The sequence below is a fragment of the Melospiza georgiana genome, chromosome 3 (assembly GCF_028018845.1).
Source record: "Melospiza georgiana isolate bMelGeo1 chromosome 3, bMelGeo1.pri, whole genome shotgun sequence".
Taxonomy (NCBI): domain Eukaryota; kingdom Metazoa; phylum Chordata; class Aves; order Passeriformes; family Passerellidae; genus Melospiza; species Melospiza georgiana.
In genome coordinates this window covers 95,438,481-95,451,948 of record NC_080432.1, presented here as the reverse complement: position 1 = coordinate 95,451,948, position 13,468 = coordinate 95,438,481, and the positions used below count along the sequence as shown (strand labels likewise).

General features: G+C 37.4%; 1 protein-coding gene across 16 annotated transcripts in view; it reads right to left on the bottom strand.

Moving 5' to 3' along the window:
• The window catches only part of MYT1L (myelin transcription factor 1 like), a 302,310-nt gene that overhangs the window by 95,040 nt on the left and 193,802 nt on the right, over positions 1–13,468 (bottom strand). For 11 of the 16 annotated variants that reach the window (XM_058019588.1, XM_058019586.1, XM_058019590.1 and 8 more), the window contains exon 6: positions 8,903–9,276. In XM_058019588.1, coding sequence (XP_057875571.1) covers positions 8,903–9,276 — 374 coding nt within the window. The remainder of the gene's footprint in view (positions 1–8,902; positions 9,277–13,468) is intronic. The other 5 variants (XM_058019587.1, XM_058019591.1, XM_058019597.1 and 2 more) reach the window with 1 other exon arrangement.

Below are 13,468 nucleotides of genomic sequence, written 5' to 3'. Positions count from 1 at the left end.
CCTGGAGCAAACAGAACTCAGCATGGCTTGCATCCTCAGGAGAACGATCCCCTTTGGCCTACAGCAGTCCTTGAGTGTTTTTTCTGGGGTGTGATAGAGCTCCATCACCGTGTGTGAGAGCATTCCCTACGCAAAGCAGTCACTAGCACACAACCTCCTGCGCTAGGAACAAAGGACAGGTGGCATTGAACTCCTGCATCACTTGCTACACTCAGCTCAGGCACCTGCATTACAGATAGGGGCACAATCTTCATTCCATTCTATTGTGAAACATTTATCTTGTTCCATAAATGTAACAGGATCCTTGGATCCCAATCCTAAAATTCCAGTTTCTATTCATCTAAAAGTTGTCCTTTTTGCCTGTACTTCCAGGGAAGGACATTCATAGACTGTGCTCACCAGATAATAAATAAACACTACTATAAAGTTTAGTATACTTTTTATAAGTCCAACTTCAGCCCTATTCCTAAAAATCATTCCATAATAATGATCTGATATTCTCTATTTCCACTATTACTTTTTAAAATATATTTTTCTCTTAATGATCTAAGGGCAAAGTTTTATTCAACACATTGCAATAGAAGAAGAAATAATTTTTAACTTTCCACTGGATGCCAGCCTTAAAGTTGAACAATGTTTCAATTATTGCAGATGACAGAATGACAATATTCTCTAAATCTTCAGCCCAGTTTTTTACTTGGTGTCCAAGAAATTGCTTAGCAGATGTATCTTGTTTATAAAGAACTCTATAATAAGTGGAGGCAGTTGGTGGAACAATAGATTTGATACAATAGAAATCTGAAGCAAAGTAATTGCACAGCTTGCCTTAAAGTATATGAATAGTAAGGAATCTCACCACATATGCTTTGTAATGACAGAACCCTAGTCTGACAAGGGCCTGAGCAGCTTTGCAAACACTCCTGTGTTAGGTGAATGGAAGTGTTCATGACACACAGACCTTGCCCTTGTTCTGTCAGCAATCAGTCCATGTCTGTGGAGCACGAGGAGAATGTCTGCTTGATTTGTCTGGTTTTGTAATTGTAAGTTCAGTTCTTCTGTGGCATTACTTTAGTGTCACAGCAATCCTAGTACTTACCCTTCCCATTTAATAGTATAGGCTGAAAAATTAAGCTTTTGGGTGATAGAACTATCACATGATGAGTTCACCTAATAAACCCTGACTAAATCTTGCGCTGTCAATCCTGTTAGCTTTCTCTGACAGAGCCACCACAAACTTTTGTTATAGCAATAATGTTTCCTGCAGACAGCATATAATATATGACACACTCTCCATGTGGTGGAATGGATGCTTGAAATGCTTCATGTTAGTGACAATTTTCAGTGCTTTCTGCATGAGGCCTTAATGTAACCACACAATTGTGAGGATTTCAGTACCATTGACCACACCCAGCCTCCTTTAGGTTGTTTCTTTCCTATCATTAGTTTGGTTTTGTTTGTTTATTTGTTTAGGTTTTTTGTATTCTGATAAATGATTTGGGCTTCCTTGCTATTCAGCTTGCTAAGAACAGTGGAATCTGTAGCTCCCAGAACCTACTGTCAAGGGAAAAAAATTTAATACATTAATTTACAGAAGGGCAGGTATTTCTTATGATAAAAAACACTACATCACATGTGGTATCAGTGACAAAGAAAAAAATTCAACTGCTTTGAGACCTATAAAATAAGGAAGAAATGTGTCCATAACACAAAAGTCCTCAAAAGTACATATATATGTTCATTAGATGTCAGTGTTTTTGTTTCAAAAGAATTCTTTTTTAGGTTTATCTGTTTCAGTTTAAAAAAAATTCTGTGATTTGAGGCCTTTTCTAGGACTGCAAATTTGATTTGTGAGAATGGACATGGATCAGAAGAAATTACCAATCCAGTAATTTTATTTCATTTTATTATCTCCTGGAGGAGCTCTAATAAGGCAAAATTAACTCCCACAGCTACCAAATAAAGTTCTCTGCTTTTCAGCATAAAAGGCTACTGTTTGTGCTCACTCTTTTAGGACAAAGACTGTAAGCCCAGTGAGAATTGTGAATTGAGAGAGTCATCAAAATTGCTCGTAGAGCTGCACTCTAAACACAAGAGGAAAACCAGGAATCTCTAATACTGACCAAGCAAATGTTATTTTAAAGAATCATTACATCTGTAGTGTCCAGAAGGATTCACACAGAACCTGTGGTCACTGTGTAAGGTGCAGTACAGTGTGGGCAATGGACTCTTTGAAGTAGCACTGTGAAAGACAAAGCAATTCCAAGAGAGATCATGAAGAGCTCAGTTCTGTACAACCCCTGAATATGTTTCTAGAAGTGACATATTCCAGATGTGAGACCTTCTACAACAGCAAATACAACAACAAATATGGATGCAAAGAGCTGCTATATAAATTGAGTTCATTATTGGTTCTTTAAAGCACTACATCATATAACCAACTGGCTTCTTGGCACAACTGTGCCAAAAACAGATCATTGGCAATGAACAGGTTACAGAGAGTCTATGTGAGAACAGAGCTACACCTCTAAGACTACAGGACTTTAATTTCTTCTCTAATCCATCTTATTCCAGAAAGAATTAATTCTACAGTAAGATCTTGCCAGACATCAAATGACATAGGAAAAAGTCAAGGATCTACTCAGCATTTTTCTGCAGACAGAAGGATGCAAGGGAAATGCAGAAAAGACAGCCTTTCCCTGAGGACTGCAACCTGTGAGAATCCAAAGCAGTGCTGCACAGACATGCTTCCTTTCCAAACACACTGCTCTGGCAAAACTAGAGAAAGCACTGGTCACAGACAAGCCCTGAAACAATCTGACAGTACAAGGGCCCAACATCACATGTTCAGCTAACACTGAATGAAGGAGTTAGTGTATTAGAAACACAATAAAGCAGCCCCATACCATGTGAAACAGTTTCAGAATAAGGCAGCATTGAAGTCTCAGATGTGGTGCTGAATGTGCTCCTTGATGCTTTTACCAAGGCCTTCAGTTCAGACCATGAACGCTTTAAATATGCCAGTGTCCTCTACAGAATTTCTGCTTACATCAACTGAAGTTGTGTATGACAGAGATCTATAATCTGTCTCATCAAAGGTGAATAATCTCCTTACACTGCAGAAAGCTAGAATTGAATAATTTGCTTTTGGAGGATATTCCACATTATCATTTAAGTCCTTTTGTTTGTAGGAAAGAAGTTAAATACATAAGATGGAGAGTTAAATAAATCTAAGTTTTTAGACACAGCCCAGAAGTTTTACTGAGCTTCTGAGTTAAAAATTCAAATTGAAGGAAGTCGTCTAAAATAGTTCTTCAAACAGAGAAAACTTAGGGATGACATGTGCAACATATCACCTCACATAAATGGAACTCTACTGACATAAAGCTATTCTTGACTTGTCTTGATGCAAACAACTCAGTATCAGACCCAATCTTACTTCAGAGAATTTAAAAATTATGTTTAAATAATGCTGTTTAATGAGTTTAAATTATGTTGTCTATGTATAGTAAAGACCTTGAGCATGGAACACAGTAAAAAGCAGAACTTACTAACACTTGAGTCATATTTAAGTAATCAACAAACCAACCAACTGAACAACCAACCAACCAACCAATCAACCACAAACACATAACAATAACAAAAAGATCCAAACTTTTTCCACAAGAACTAGAAGTATCCAGGGGGTATTTACCAGCTAGCTGTTTCCCCACCCTACTCCAACAACCTTGGGGTTTCCAGGCCTGAACTACCAGTACCAAATGTTTTAATTGCATTATTTCCAAAAAAAATTTTCAGTGAAAATCCTGAGTCTGAATCTCTCAGTATGAAATATAAACAGGTAAACAGCAGAACATGTTGAAATCCATGCTTGCTTCTTCAATGGAAAAAGCAGTTATCACAGATTCACAGAATATTCTGAGTTGGAAGGGAACTCCAAGGATCATTGAGTGCAACTTTTAAGAAAATGGCCTATAAAGGGATCGAACACACAGCTTTGATATTATTAGCATTATGCTCTAATCAACTGAGCTAATCTCAGTATCAATAAAAGTTCTTATCCTGAGCCTTGACTCAACAACTCCCTGGCTTGAGCATTTAACGAGACCAGACTGGTAACTAGACCAGAAACATAACTTGAACTTTTTATCCAGAGGAAAAGAATGCAATGGCCAGGATAAATGTCGTCCAGCAGCAACTCTTAATTTTTTGTTTTCTTCAAGTGGCTATTATTAGGGTGTGAGACACCCTAAGCACAGGGTATCTTCTTTAATCAAGGTATAGTACAGCAGTAAAATGTATTAGCAAAGAGTTTACATCTGCTTTGTCTTATGTAAACATGTAAAATTTTTTTAGTCTCCTTTGGCCCTGAAAAAGACCCTTTTTCCCATACACACTGTCGTAGGCAGTGAAATTATGCTTTCTGGCCTCTTAATTTAAAGCTATAATTTACTTCTGCAAGGTGTTTTGTCTGTGAGTACACGTGAGTGTAGTTCTCTGCTCTGATTAAGACTGATCACCTACTGTGTCCATCAAACAGATGACCACTTTCCTTCTAGCAGTTTGAATAAATGAACATGATTAGTGGTCAGCAGGCTGACAGATGACCTTGCTAACACAGATAGGTTGTCTTAATTTCATCAAGATGTTTACGTTATCAGGAGTGCTTTCAGCAGCATGCACAGCTGGAAAGCTGTGTGGCAACATGTTTTCCCCAGCACATGGGCTTCTTTCATCTTTTAGACTGGTGTTTGCATCTTTTCTTGCTTAGAGGACACAAGTGCTTCAGATGCAATCTGCTAAGGGGATCAGGAAGATAGTGGAGGGCAATAACAATCTTAATAGAGCTGGTAGATGGATTTTACATTTTGAGGGTCTGTCTGTGTTGAGCTCATGCAAATAAAAGAAAAACAAAATACTATGAAGTTTTTTTAAAAAATCCTACAATTTAAACAAATGTTGTTGGATTCAATGATTTTAGAGGTCTCTTCCAACCTAAATAATTATATTATTCTATGAAATATGAAAACAGGTAGAACATCTATGTCCATGTGCTAGTTTTTCTTATTAGAAAAACCTGTACTGTGTCTCCTTTGAATACACACTGCTACCTGTGGTTTAAAGCTATTTCTGAAGTGTATTTCACTGGAAAAATTCGGTGCGATACCACATATGAGTATACTGGTTATGCCAATTACTTTGAGTTCAAAAGAAAGTGTAAGGGACCATCTAAAAGACTCCTAATTCACCTGTTAAGAAATTGCACTAATTTCTGTAGCATCCTCTGTGAAATGGATTTGAATGATGGATCAAATTTCCTTAAGTCTAGAATCAACCTAACTCCTCCTGTTCCTGATTAGAAAATATCTGGCGTACAAGCAGTTTGAATGTCTTCATGCCATATGGACTAAATGGCTCCTTGGAACATCTATTCCAGGACCTTCTCCAAGGAAGATTTTTTTTTTTTTTAATAGAAAAGCATTGTGAAATGGTTTTCAGGATCCAACTACCTGAAGCAAGCTCATCTCAGAAGAAGGTACTTTGGTTTGTCTTGAAAACTGAAAGGACACTTCAGGTTTTAATCCAAAGGTTCTTGGCAGTTGCCATCGCAGAGAACGGGTGCTCCAAAAGAAGCCTTTACTCTCACTCCTTCCCATTTGTATTTCAATTTACAGGTTAGGCTATCACAGGTAACACAGGTCATCTCTATCTTTCCTTTTTTTCCTTGGGACAGAAGAATAATCAGAAGGATTCATTTTTCCTTTAGCAGTTATGCTAAACATAAGGGCTTCTCAAGTCTCTTTATAGATAGGTGGATAAATACCTGCTCTTCAAAGAGATTCAGATTTAATGGAAATTTTGAGGATATGCTAGCTATTGATGGAGAGTTTAAAACATGAATTTTGGTTCAAAAGATTGTGTAGAGAACTACAAGCACAGAATTTAGGACCCATCAGAAAAAGTTTGGTTGGTTTTTTTCCTTGTAGTGATTTTCAAAAAGGCTGTGATGGTTTCAGTGAATGCACAAGTATTTCCAATAGGAATTGTTTATCTACATTACCTGTATACTACCTATATCTGCTGAGAACCCCATCCAAAATTCCCATTGCTTTAAGCAAAAAAGGAATGGGCAATAACACAACAGTGACAGACCTGAGTTTCCCAGGATTTACCCTTTTCTGCTAGGAAACTGAATTTGACCTAAGAAACAGTAAAATACCTTACTCTTACAGTCCTACCCTCTCCCTTCCCCCTCCTCCCCATTTCTGCCTCTATAGTCCTATCCTATACTTGCTGATGGAATTCTTCTGCCACCAATACTTATGATTTTAACTGTTTCGTTCACCCAGATTATAGCTACTTCTGGAAATTTTCTGAACTGCTATCATCTACAGCACTAGTGACAGAAACCTTCATGAGAACTCTGTAGGCATCCTGGTGACCAGTGGATAATTCTGCATTTTGTTTCTAGGGACAGGAATACTATGGCACATTAAGACCTCCTGCTAAAGTGACTTATAAGGTGGTTTGCTACAATATTGTAGTGAACCTTGTAGTGAGCAGCAAGTGATTGACTACTAAATTCATAGGTGACAGATCTAATTTTCCATATAGTCAATATGTAAAGGCAAGAGTCATATTCAGGCCATGTAGTTTAAGAATACTTAATTTTGCACCTTATTTTTCTGGAAAATCAGCAGTCCAAATTCTATCAATGCAGATTATGCTACAAGCGGGATAAGTTGAAACATCTATATCCCTACCGGAAACCATAGGAAAGAAACTATTTTTAAAGTATGATTTATTGATTAGCCTCTAGACCTTACAACAACCAAATTGTCATTACTCTTTACTCTTTGGTATAGTCATAAGGAACTCCATACTACCTTCCTAATCAATTGCTAGAAACTCTTCCTTGTAAATCATCTCTGCTCTAACTAGGACTGTTGCATACTGACAACTGTGTTGATATTCAAAAGGATCATTGAATGTTTCTCAAATAAAATCCTATAATCACTTCCCTGATTTCAAGAGGAATTTTTCTTAATGACTAATCATTTATATAGAACATATATTTATTTATTAATATACTTTTGTTTTATTACGGCAATCACATGAGTTCCTAAGAAAAACTTACTTATGTAAGTTTTAATTTCAAGTAATACGCAGAGCAGCTAATAGAGGTACCTTTGAAAATTTTTTGCAGTTCTTAACCACAGCCTACTATATATGGAAGTAAAGCAGTCAAAAAACAATGTCAGCCTCTTCACATTGATTAGGACCACTAACTGCATGTGTAACTGTGTTAGAATAAGTAAACCACTGTGTTTCATTATCATAGAAAAATAAACTGAGGATCAAGCCTGCTGGCTTGCCAGAAGCAATTTTCTTGAGCTCTTGAGTTTTGCTTTAGATTTTTTTTTTTTCCCTTTCATCATTTTTGATAGTGTAGATTCAAAGTTTTAATGTCAGCTGAAATCACAGCAGCGGTTGCACCATAATCTATACACCAACAAACTTAGTCACCACTATTTTTAAAGAAACTGCTGGACATCCCGCACTTGCTCATCAAGAGAGCAACAGCAGTTGCACATCAGCCTGATCTAACACAGCTTCTCTTCCAGGTTCTGAAACAGCAGAGTTCCCTGCAAAAGGAAATTACTTCCTTGTTGCATCAAACTCACACAACTTTTAAGACTGACAATTTATCCTCTACCAATTTTGGGGTAATTCAGGCAATTGAGGAAACACTACAGATGCAGTATCTGAGAAAACTCTGATAGCCACCCAGCTGGCCAGCATCTCACCCAAAGAGAAAGAACACTTCCAAAGTCTTTAAGATTTAAGATCTGACCTTACAGAATGCTGAAACAAAAGTCACACAACTTTCATACCTGGTTCCTAAGAGGAATCCAACTGAGGAGTGCTGAAAGCTTTTCTTATATTTTTATTGGTTAGAAAGGTGAATCTACCCAACCAAAAACGTGTTCCCTGGAAATGGGAACAAAATACTTTTTAGATAGCTCATTAATTTTTGCATGATTCCTTCATTTCACCCCAGTGCATTATGATGTCTGTCATCAGCATAAGGAGTAAATGGACAGTGATTACATATTTTGAAAGTATTATATAAAGTCCAATATCCCAAAAAAAGAGAAAGTTTGAATAGGCTAATGGCAATGCTACTGCATTAATTTGGTTACTACCAGTAACCTGTATGTCTAAATGGCATTTATGCCACGGCATGATAACAAAAATATATAAACTTTAGAAAGACGTTATCTATGTAAAACTATCACTCACTGTATTTTTAATAGAATCAACTAAAGCACACAAATTGAAGTCCAAAAGAGCCAAAGTATATTATAATAGTTAGTTCTGAATAGTTTCTTACGGTGGGGGAAGTAAAGGGCAAAATTTTTAATGGGAAGAGGTCCATTTTTGCTCACAAAAATTATCTGCAAACTTGTGACAGAATTTATGTGGGCAATTGTTGACATCCTGTACACAGATCTAGCAAATACCCTTGCAAATGATCAGTACAGGCACCCAGCTGTAGCTGATGCTTTGCTTGTACCTTGGTGAATATTCTCCTGGTAACTGCATGCATTAATCCACACTAGGATTACATTTTATGCAAGCATTTTTAGCACAAACATACCTCCACCCTCCTTGTTTGAACTGTGAGTGCTGGTGTATTAAAAACATTTGGAAGACAGACTTATTAAAATAAATGTTAAGAGAACACAGTGGGGTATATTTTCAGTGTGAAGCAGAGAGATTTAACTGCATGACTTCCATTAGCTTTAATGAGAACTGAACAGCTAAATCCTCACACACCACACTAGAAGATTAACCCAGAAAACACACATTGTTTACTTTTTACTAATACTCTGATTATTACCACGTTCTTCCTCCTCCTCCTCTTCTTCCTCCTCTTCTTCTTCCTCCTCCTCTTCATCCTCCACATCTTCACCTTCCTCTTCATCCTCCTCCTCTTCCTCCTCAATCTCCTCTTCTTCTTCTCGATCTATCTCCTCATCATCCTCCTCCTCGTCACCTTGCTCCTCATTATCATCAGAATATTCCTCCTCCTCTTCATCCTCTTCCTCTTCTTCCTCTTCCTTTTCATCCATCTCCTCTGTTCCATCAGTTTCATAGCACTCATCTACTGAAGAGTTGTCTGCTTTAACCACAAAGGGTTTTCTTTTGGGGGCTGGTTCTTGGGGTTGTTTATCTTGTGTTTTTCTTTTTTTTGCCAGTGGACAGCCATAAACACTGTTCAAAAATAAAAGATGAAAATTATAACATTATCCCCCAGATTTTATTTAGTCATATTCTAATTCTACATCATGATTAGTTGCTGTTCACAAAATGCATGTTTTCAAAGTAATGTTTAGGCAATGATGACCAAGGGGAAGGACACAAAACCTGTGAAAATGCAGCTGACTATTATTTGCCTGAAAATGTCACACATACACGACAGCGCAACAGTTTCGGAAATGATACAAATGTGTGTTTCTCCTCCTCATTAATTTTTATCTTCTACATTATTTATCTCCTTTCTAAGGCAGATGCATATAGTTATAAAACCAGCAATCTTGTCCTACCTGTAGCTAGCAGTACAAAATTCAGGAATAAAGCAATGCTTCAAAATTTTGTAGTGTTCAGTATTTTGATTGTGTGCAATTATGTTTCAATTCAATTATGTTTAAATAATAAAAAATATGATCACACTTTGAATGGTGTTGTCATTATTATACATAATAATGTAATAATAAAAAACCAATAATGAATCGCTCTTAAATTCCCCACTGTTTTTGTCTATAATATGCTACAAGGCTGGACAAATCGGAAAGCAACACAACCAACACAAATAATTATCATGGCCAGTGTTACAAGTGTTCTCATATTAAAAAAAAATCCTATCAGTAAATAAAATCTTTTGTCAATGAAGAAGGACTTTTCAAAATTGAGTACCACTTTCTTATGGATCATTTTAATGCATTGTAACAGAAATAGTATTTCAGAGTCCTAGTTTTCTACCAAAGTAGCCACCTGTTTCTCAAAGGTCACATAATCTGGGTTTGCTGAACCTGATCTCCCTTGTCCAACCTCTACAACCTTCTGTGCAGTGACTGCACACACACATTATTTTTTGTTTAAAGAACTTCCTCTTTGAAGTTTTTCATTGTGTGATTATAACATTACTCAAGCTGTATCAGTTTTTAATCTTCTTCCTGTGATTAACTAGTTTTGGGATATTTCAACTGTTTTTCATAACCTTTTCTGCATATCTATTAATAACTTACCCTTTTATGTTATATTCTTTCTCCCTTTTTCCCAGTACTCTGAGGATCTCTTATTTTCTTCCACTCTAATAATGCTTCATATTCTCTTGACAGACCACTGAAAAATCTGGTGCCTCACCACATTTTGTACTACAATATGTGGTGTCCTCCTAGTCTTGATCATGGTCTAATTTAGTTGCATCCCAGCAGATATGCATCCCAATTACTTAAACTGCTACTTAGGTAAAAACAATTCTATTTAAGCACTCAATCACTTTATTTAAGTGCCTAACTTAGCTATTGTCTTACCTAAATTTCAAATCACTTGTCCACAGTCTGCCTGGCACACACATATCCAAGGAACATAGAGTCACAAAATATGGTATTCATGAAAAACCTGCTACAGGAGATCTCTGTGCAACACAGGCAACTTTCTCTCTGTGGGGACAATAGGTGTCTTTGAAGTCTAATCCAGCATGCCTAAAAACACCTGCCTTCATTAACAATATACAGAAATACTGCGTAAATTTTAAGTACATCCATCTAGCCAGATTCCAATGCACCTCACTTGGGATTAGGGTAGTAATCCTAGCAGAATATGGATTCCCGACACCTGCATCAAAGTTGAGGCCTAGTGGTGCAGGCTAAAGGGGGAATAGATCCACAACCTCCAGATTCCAAAGCCATATTCCATCCAGAAGGAATTTTCAGTGGAAGACCATCCTCTTATGGAAGATGAGCCCCAGCACACCTGGAAGCAAGAAACTCTGATGCAACAGGCAAGCAAAAACCCAAATCTTCACTAATTTTAAGAGCCCTAAACCTGAAAAACTAGGGATCCCTAAGCTTCTAGTGTTGTCTCTTTGGACTATATTTGTTTCTATCTAATGACACTTCAAAGTAAAACCTATAAATATAGAAGAAATCCTTGTCCTAGATCACCACTACAGTTCAGGGCCAAATGACTGTCCTGCCTCTTGTTCTGTTGAATCCTCCTCTTGGTCAGGACCCAGCTGCCCAGAAACAAGGGGAAATATAGGACATGTTTCCATGGAAAAAATTCTACATAATCACAGTCAAGCCACAAACAGAAATTCAATCTCCAACAGTTTGGACACTGCATAATACCTGGGGTGAAAGGGAAGCACTGTTTCTTGTAGTTCTGACCACTCCAGGTTTATTTTGGTACTTTCCCTGGTGCTGTGGGGTTTCAGCAGCTGCCTATTTAAATTCTCTGCATGGAGCTCTGAGAGAAGGCAGATAAATTTTTCCTCAGAACTAGAATTTCATAGTGTGTGCTGTGCCGATGAAAATGGCTGGATCATTAGGGAGGAATCTGTTTCACTTACGTGTCTAACAGAGGCTGCATCCTGGAAAACAAGAGTTGATCATATCCTGAGGCTCAGGCAGGTTTTAGAAACTTGCACATGACTTTATTATTTATTTAAGCAGACAGGTTAACATTTACTGAATGGATGTGTCCTGCTTTCTTGGTTTCTGTTCCTTCTCTTTCGGATGCATGCTACCCTCACCACAGCTTCTTCAACACCATTATTTCTTAAATATGTGCTCTCAAAATCCTGGTCTTTATTTCCAAAGACGTGAGTAGGCTTAGCCCCAGAAATGTCCATGATTTCCTTTCTTCCTCTTATTATAACCTTCTTAGAACTTTGCACTGATGACACTTCAGGCAGCTCTGAACTAAAAGGGCACCCAGAGATGTGTAACTGCGAACATTTTTCCCCACTGGCATTCATACAAACTACAGTTTTTCATAGAATCATGGAATGGCTTGGCTTGGATGGGACTTTAAAGACAATCTACTTCCAACTTCCCTGCCATGGGCAGAGACACCTTTCACTAGATCAGGTTGCTCTAAGTCCCATCCAACCACGGCCATTTTGTCACACTAAAGCCAGAACATTAATTTCATCCTGATCCAATGTTTTTTCATTTAAGAATACCAAGTAATGCCCCAAAACGATCACTTTTGCAATTCACAGAAATGTAAGAAGTGAGGCAAAGGACGGGGGCTAACAAATACATCTATTTTGGTTTGAACTGTTGTTTAATTTTTGTATTTGACAAGAATTGCACTACTTTTTAGATACAAATTATTGGTCAAAGGTAGAAAGAAATCATCACTGCCATTTTTTGTCATCTTTAGGATTCTGTCACATTTTTATGGTCTTCTATACAATATATTATAAAGTTTGTGAGAATCTATGGCATTACTCGGGATTCAGGACCCCCTGGTAAGTGCATAACCGGCAATGGAAATCAATTCCACTTAGCTGTATGATGACTTTGATGCTTTTATAAAGCTCATTAAATAACTATTTGGAACTCAGCTATTCAAGTAAAGTTGTGAACCTTGACTTTAGTTTTATCTTTATGAATCTATGGTCAGTGCCTTTCCTTATAGAATTAAAATTGAGGATACATCAGGAACTACAAGAAACGAGTATTCGTATATTGTAGTGGCTGGACCCAACATTAAGGCTTAGAAATATGTAGTTTTTCTAAGGAAATGGGTTACACTAGTTTAAAAGAATCACAGAATGGTTTAGTTTGGAGAAGACCTTAAAGATCATCTATTTGAACCCCTCTGCCATGGACAGGGACACTTCTCACTAGACCAGATTGCTCAAGGCCTTGTCCAAGGTGGCCTTGAACATTTTCAGGGATCCACAACCTCACTACTCACAGCAAAAAATTTCTTCTTCCTATCCAGACTACATTTCTTCTCTTCCAGTTTCTATTCATTACTCCTTTTCCTATCACTAGTTAAATTCCACTCAAATTTTGTAAACTCTCCTAATTAATTTGTACCAGATATTCCGCAAACCTGGCTCTGGTTTTGTCTGGACTTGGATTTACACTTGATAAAGCTACCATGGCAATGATTTTTCATATAAAACCTTTGCAATGCTGGCTTGCACTGGCTTCCTTCTACCTTTTAACTGTATACCTCACACAGCTTATACATACCTCATGTACTGAAGGCTTCATAGACTGAAAGAGTTTAAAAAGCCCTCACCATGTGTTTCAGAAACCTGGGAAACAGGCCACCAGACCTGAAGCCTGCTGTTAATAGCTGCCCTATTTTCTTCTTTTTCTTTTTTAACCTGCTCTACTCTCATTCTCTGTTTTATTAATTTTTCAGTTTCTGCCTCCAG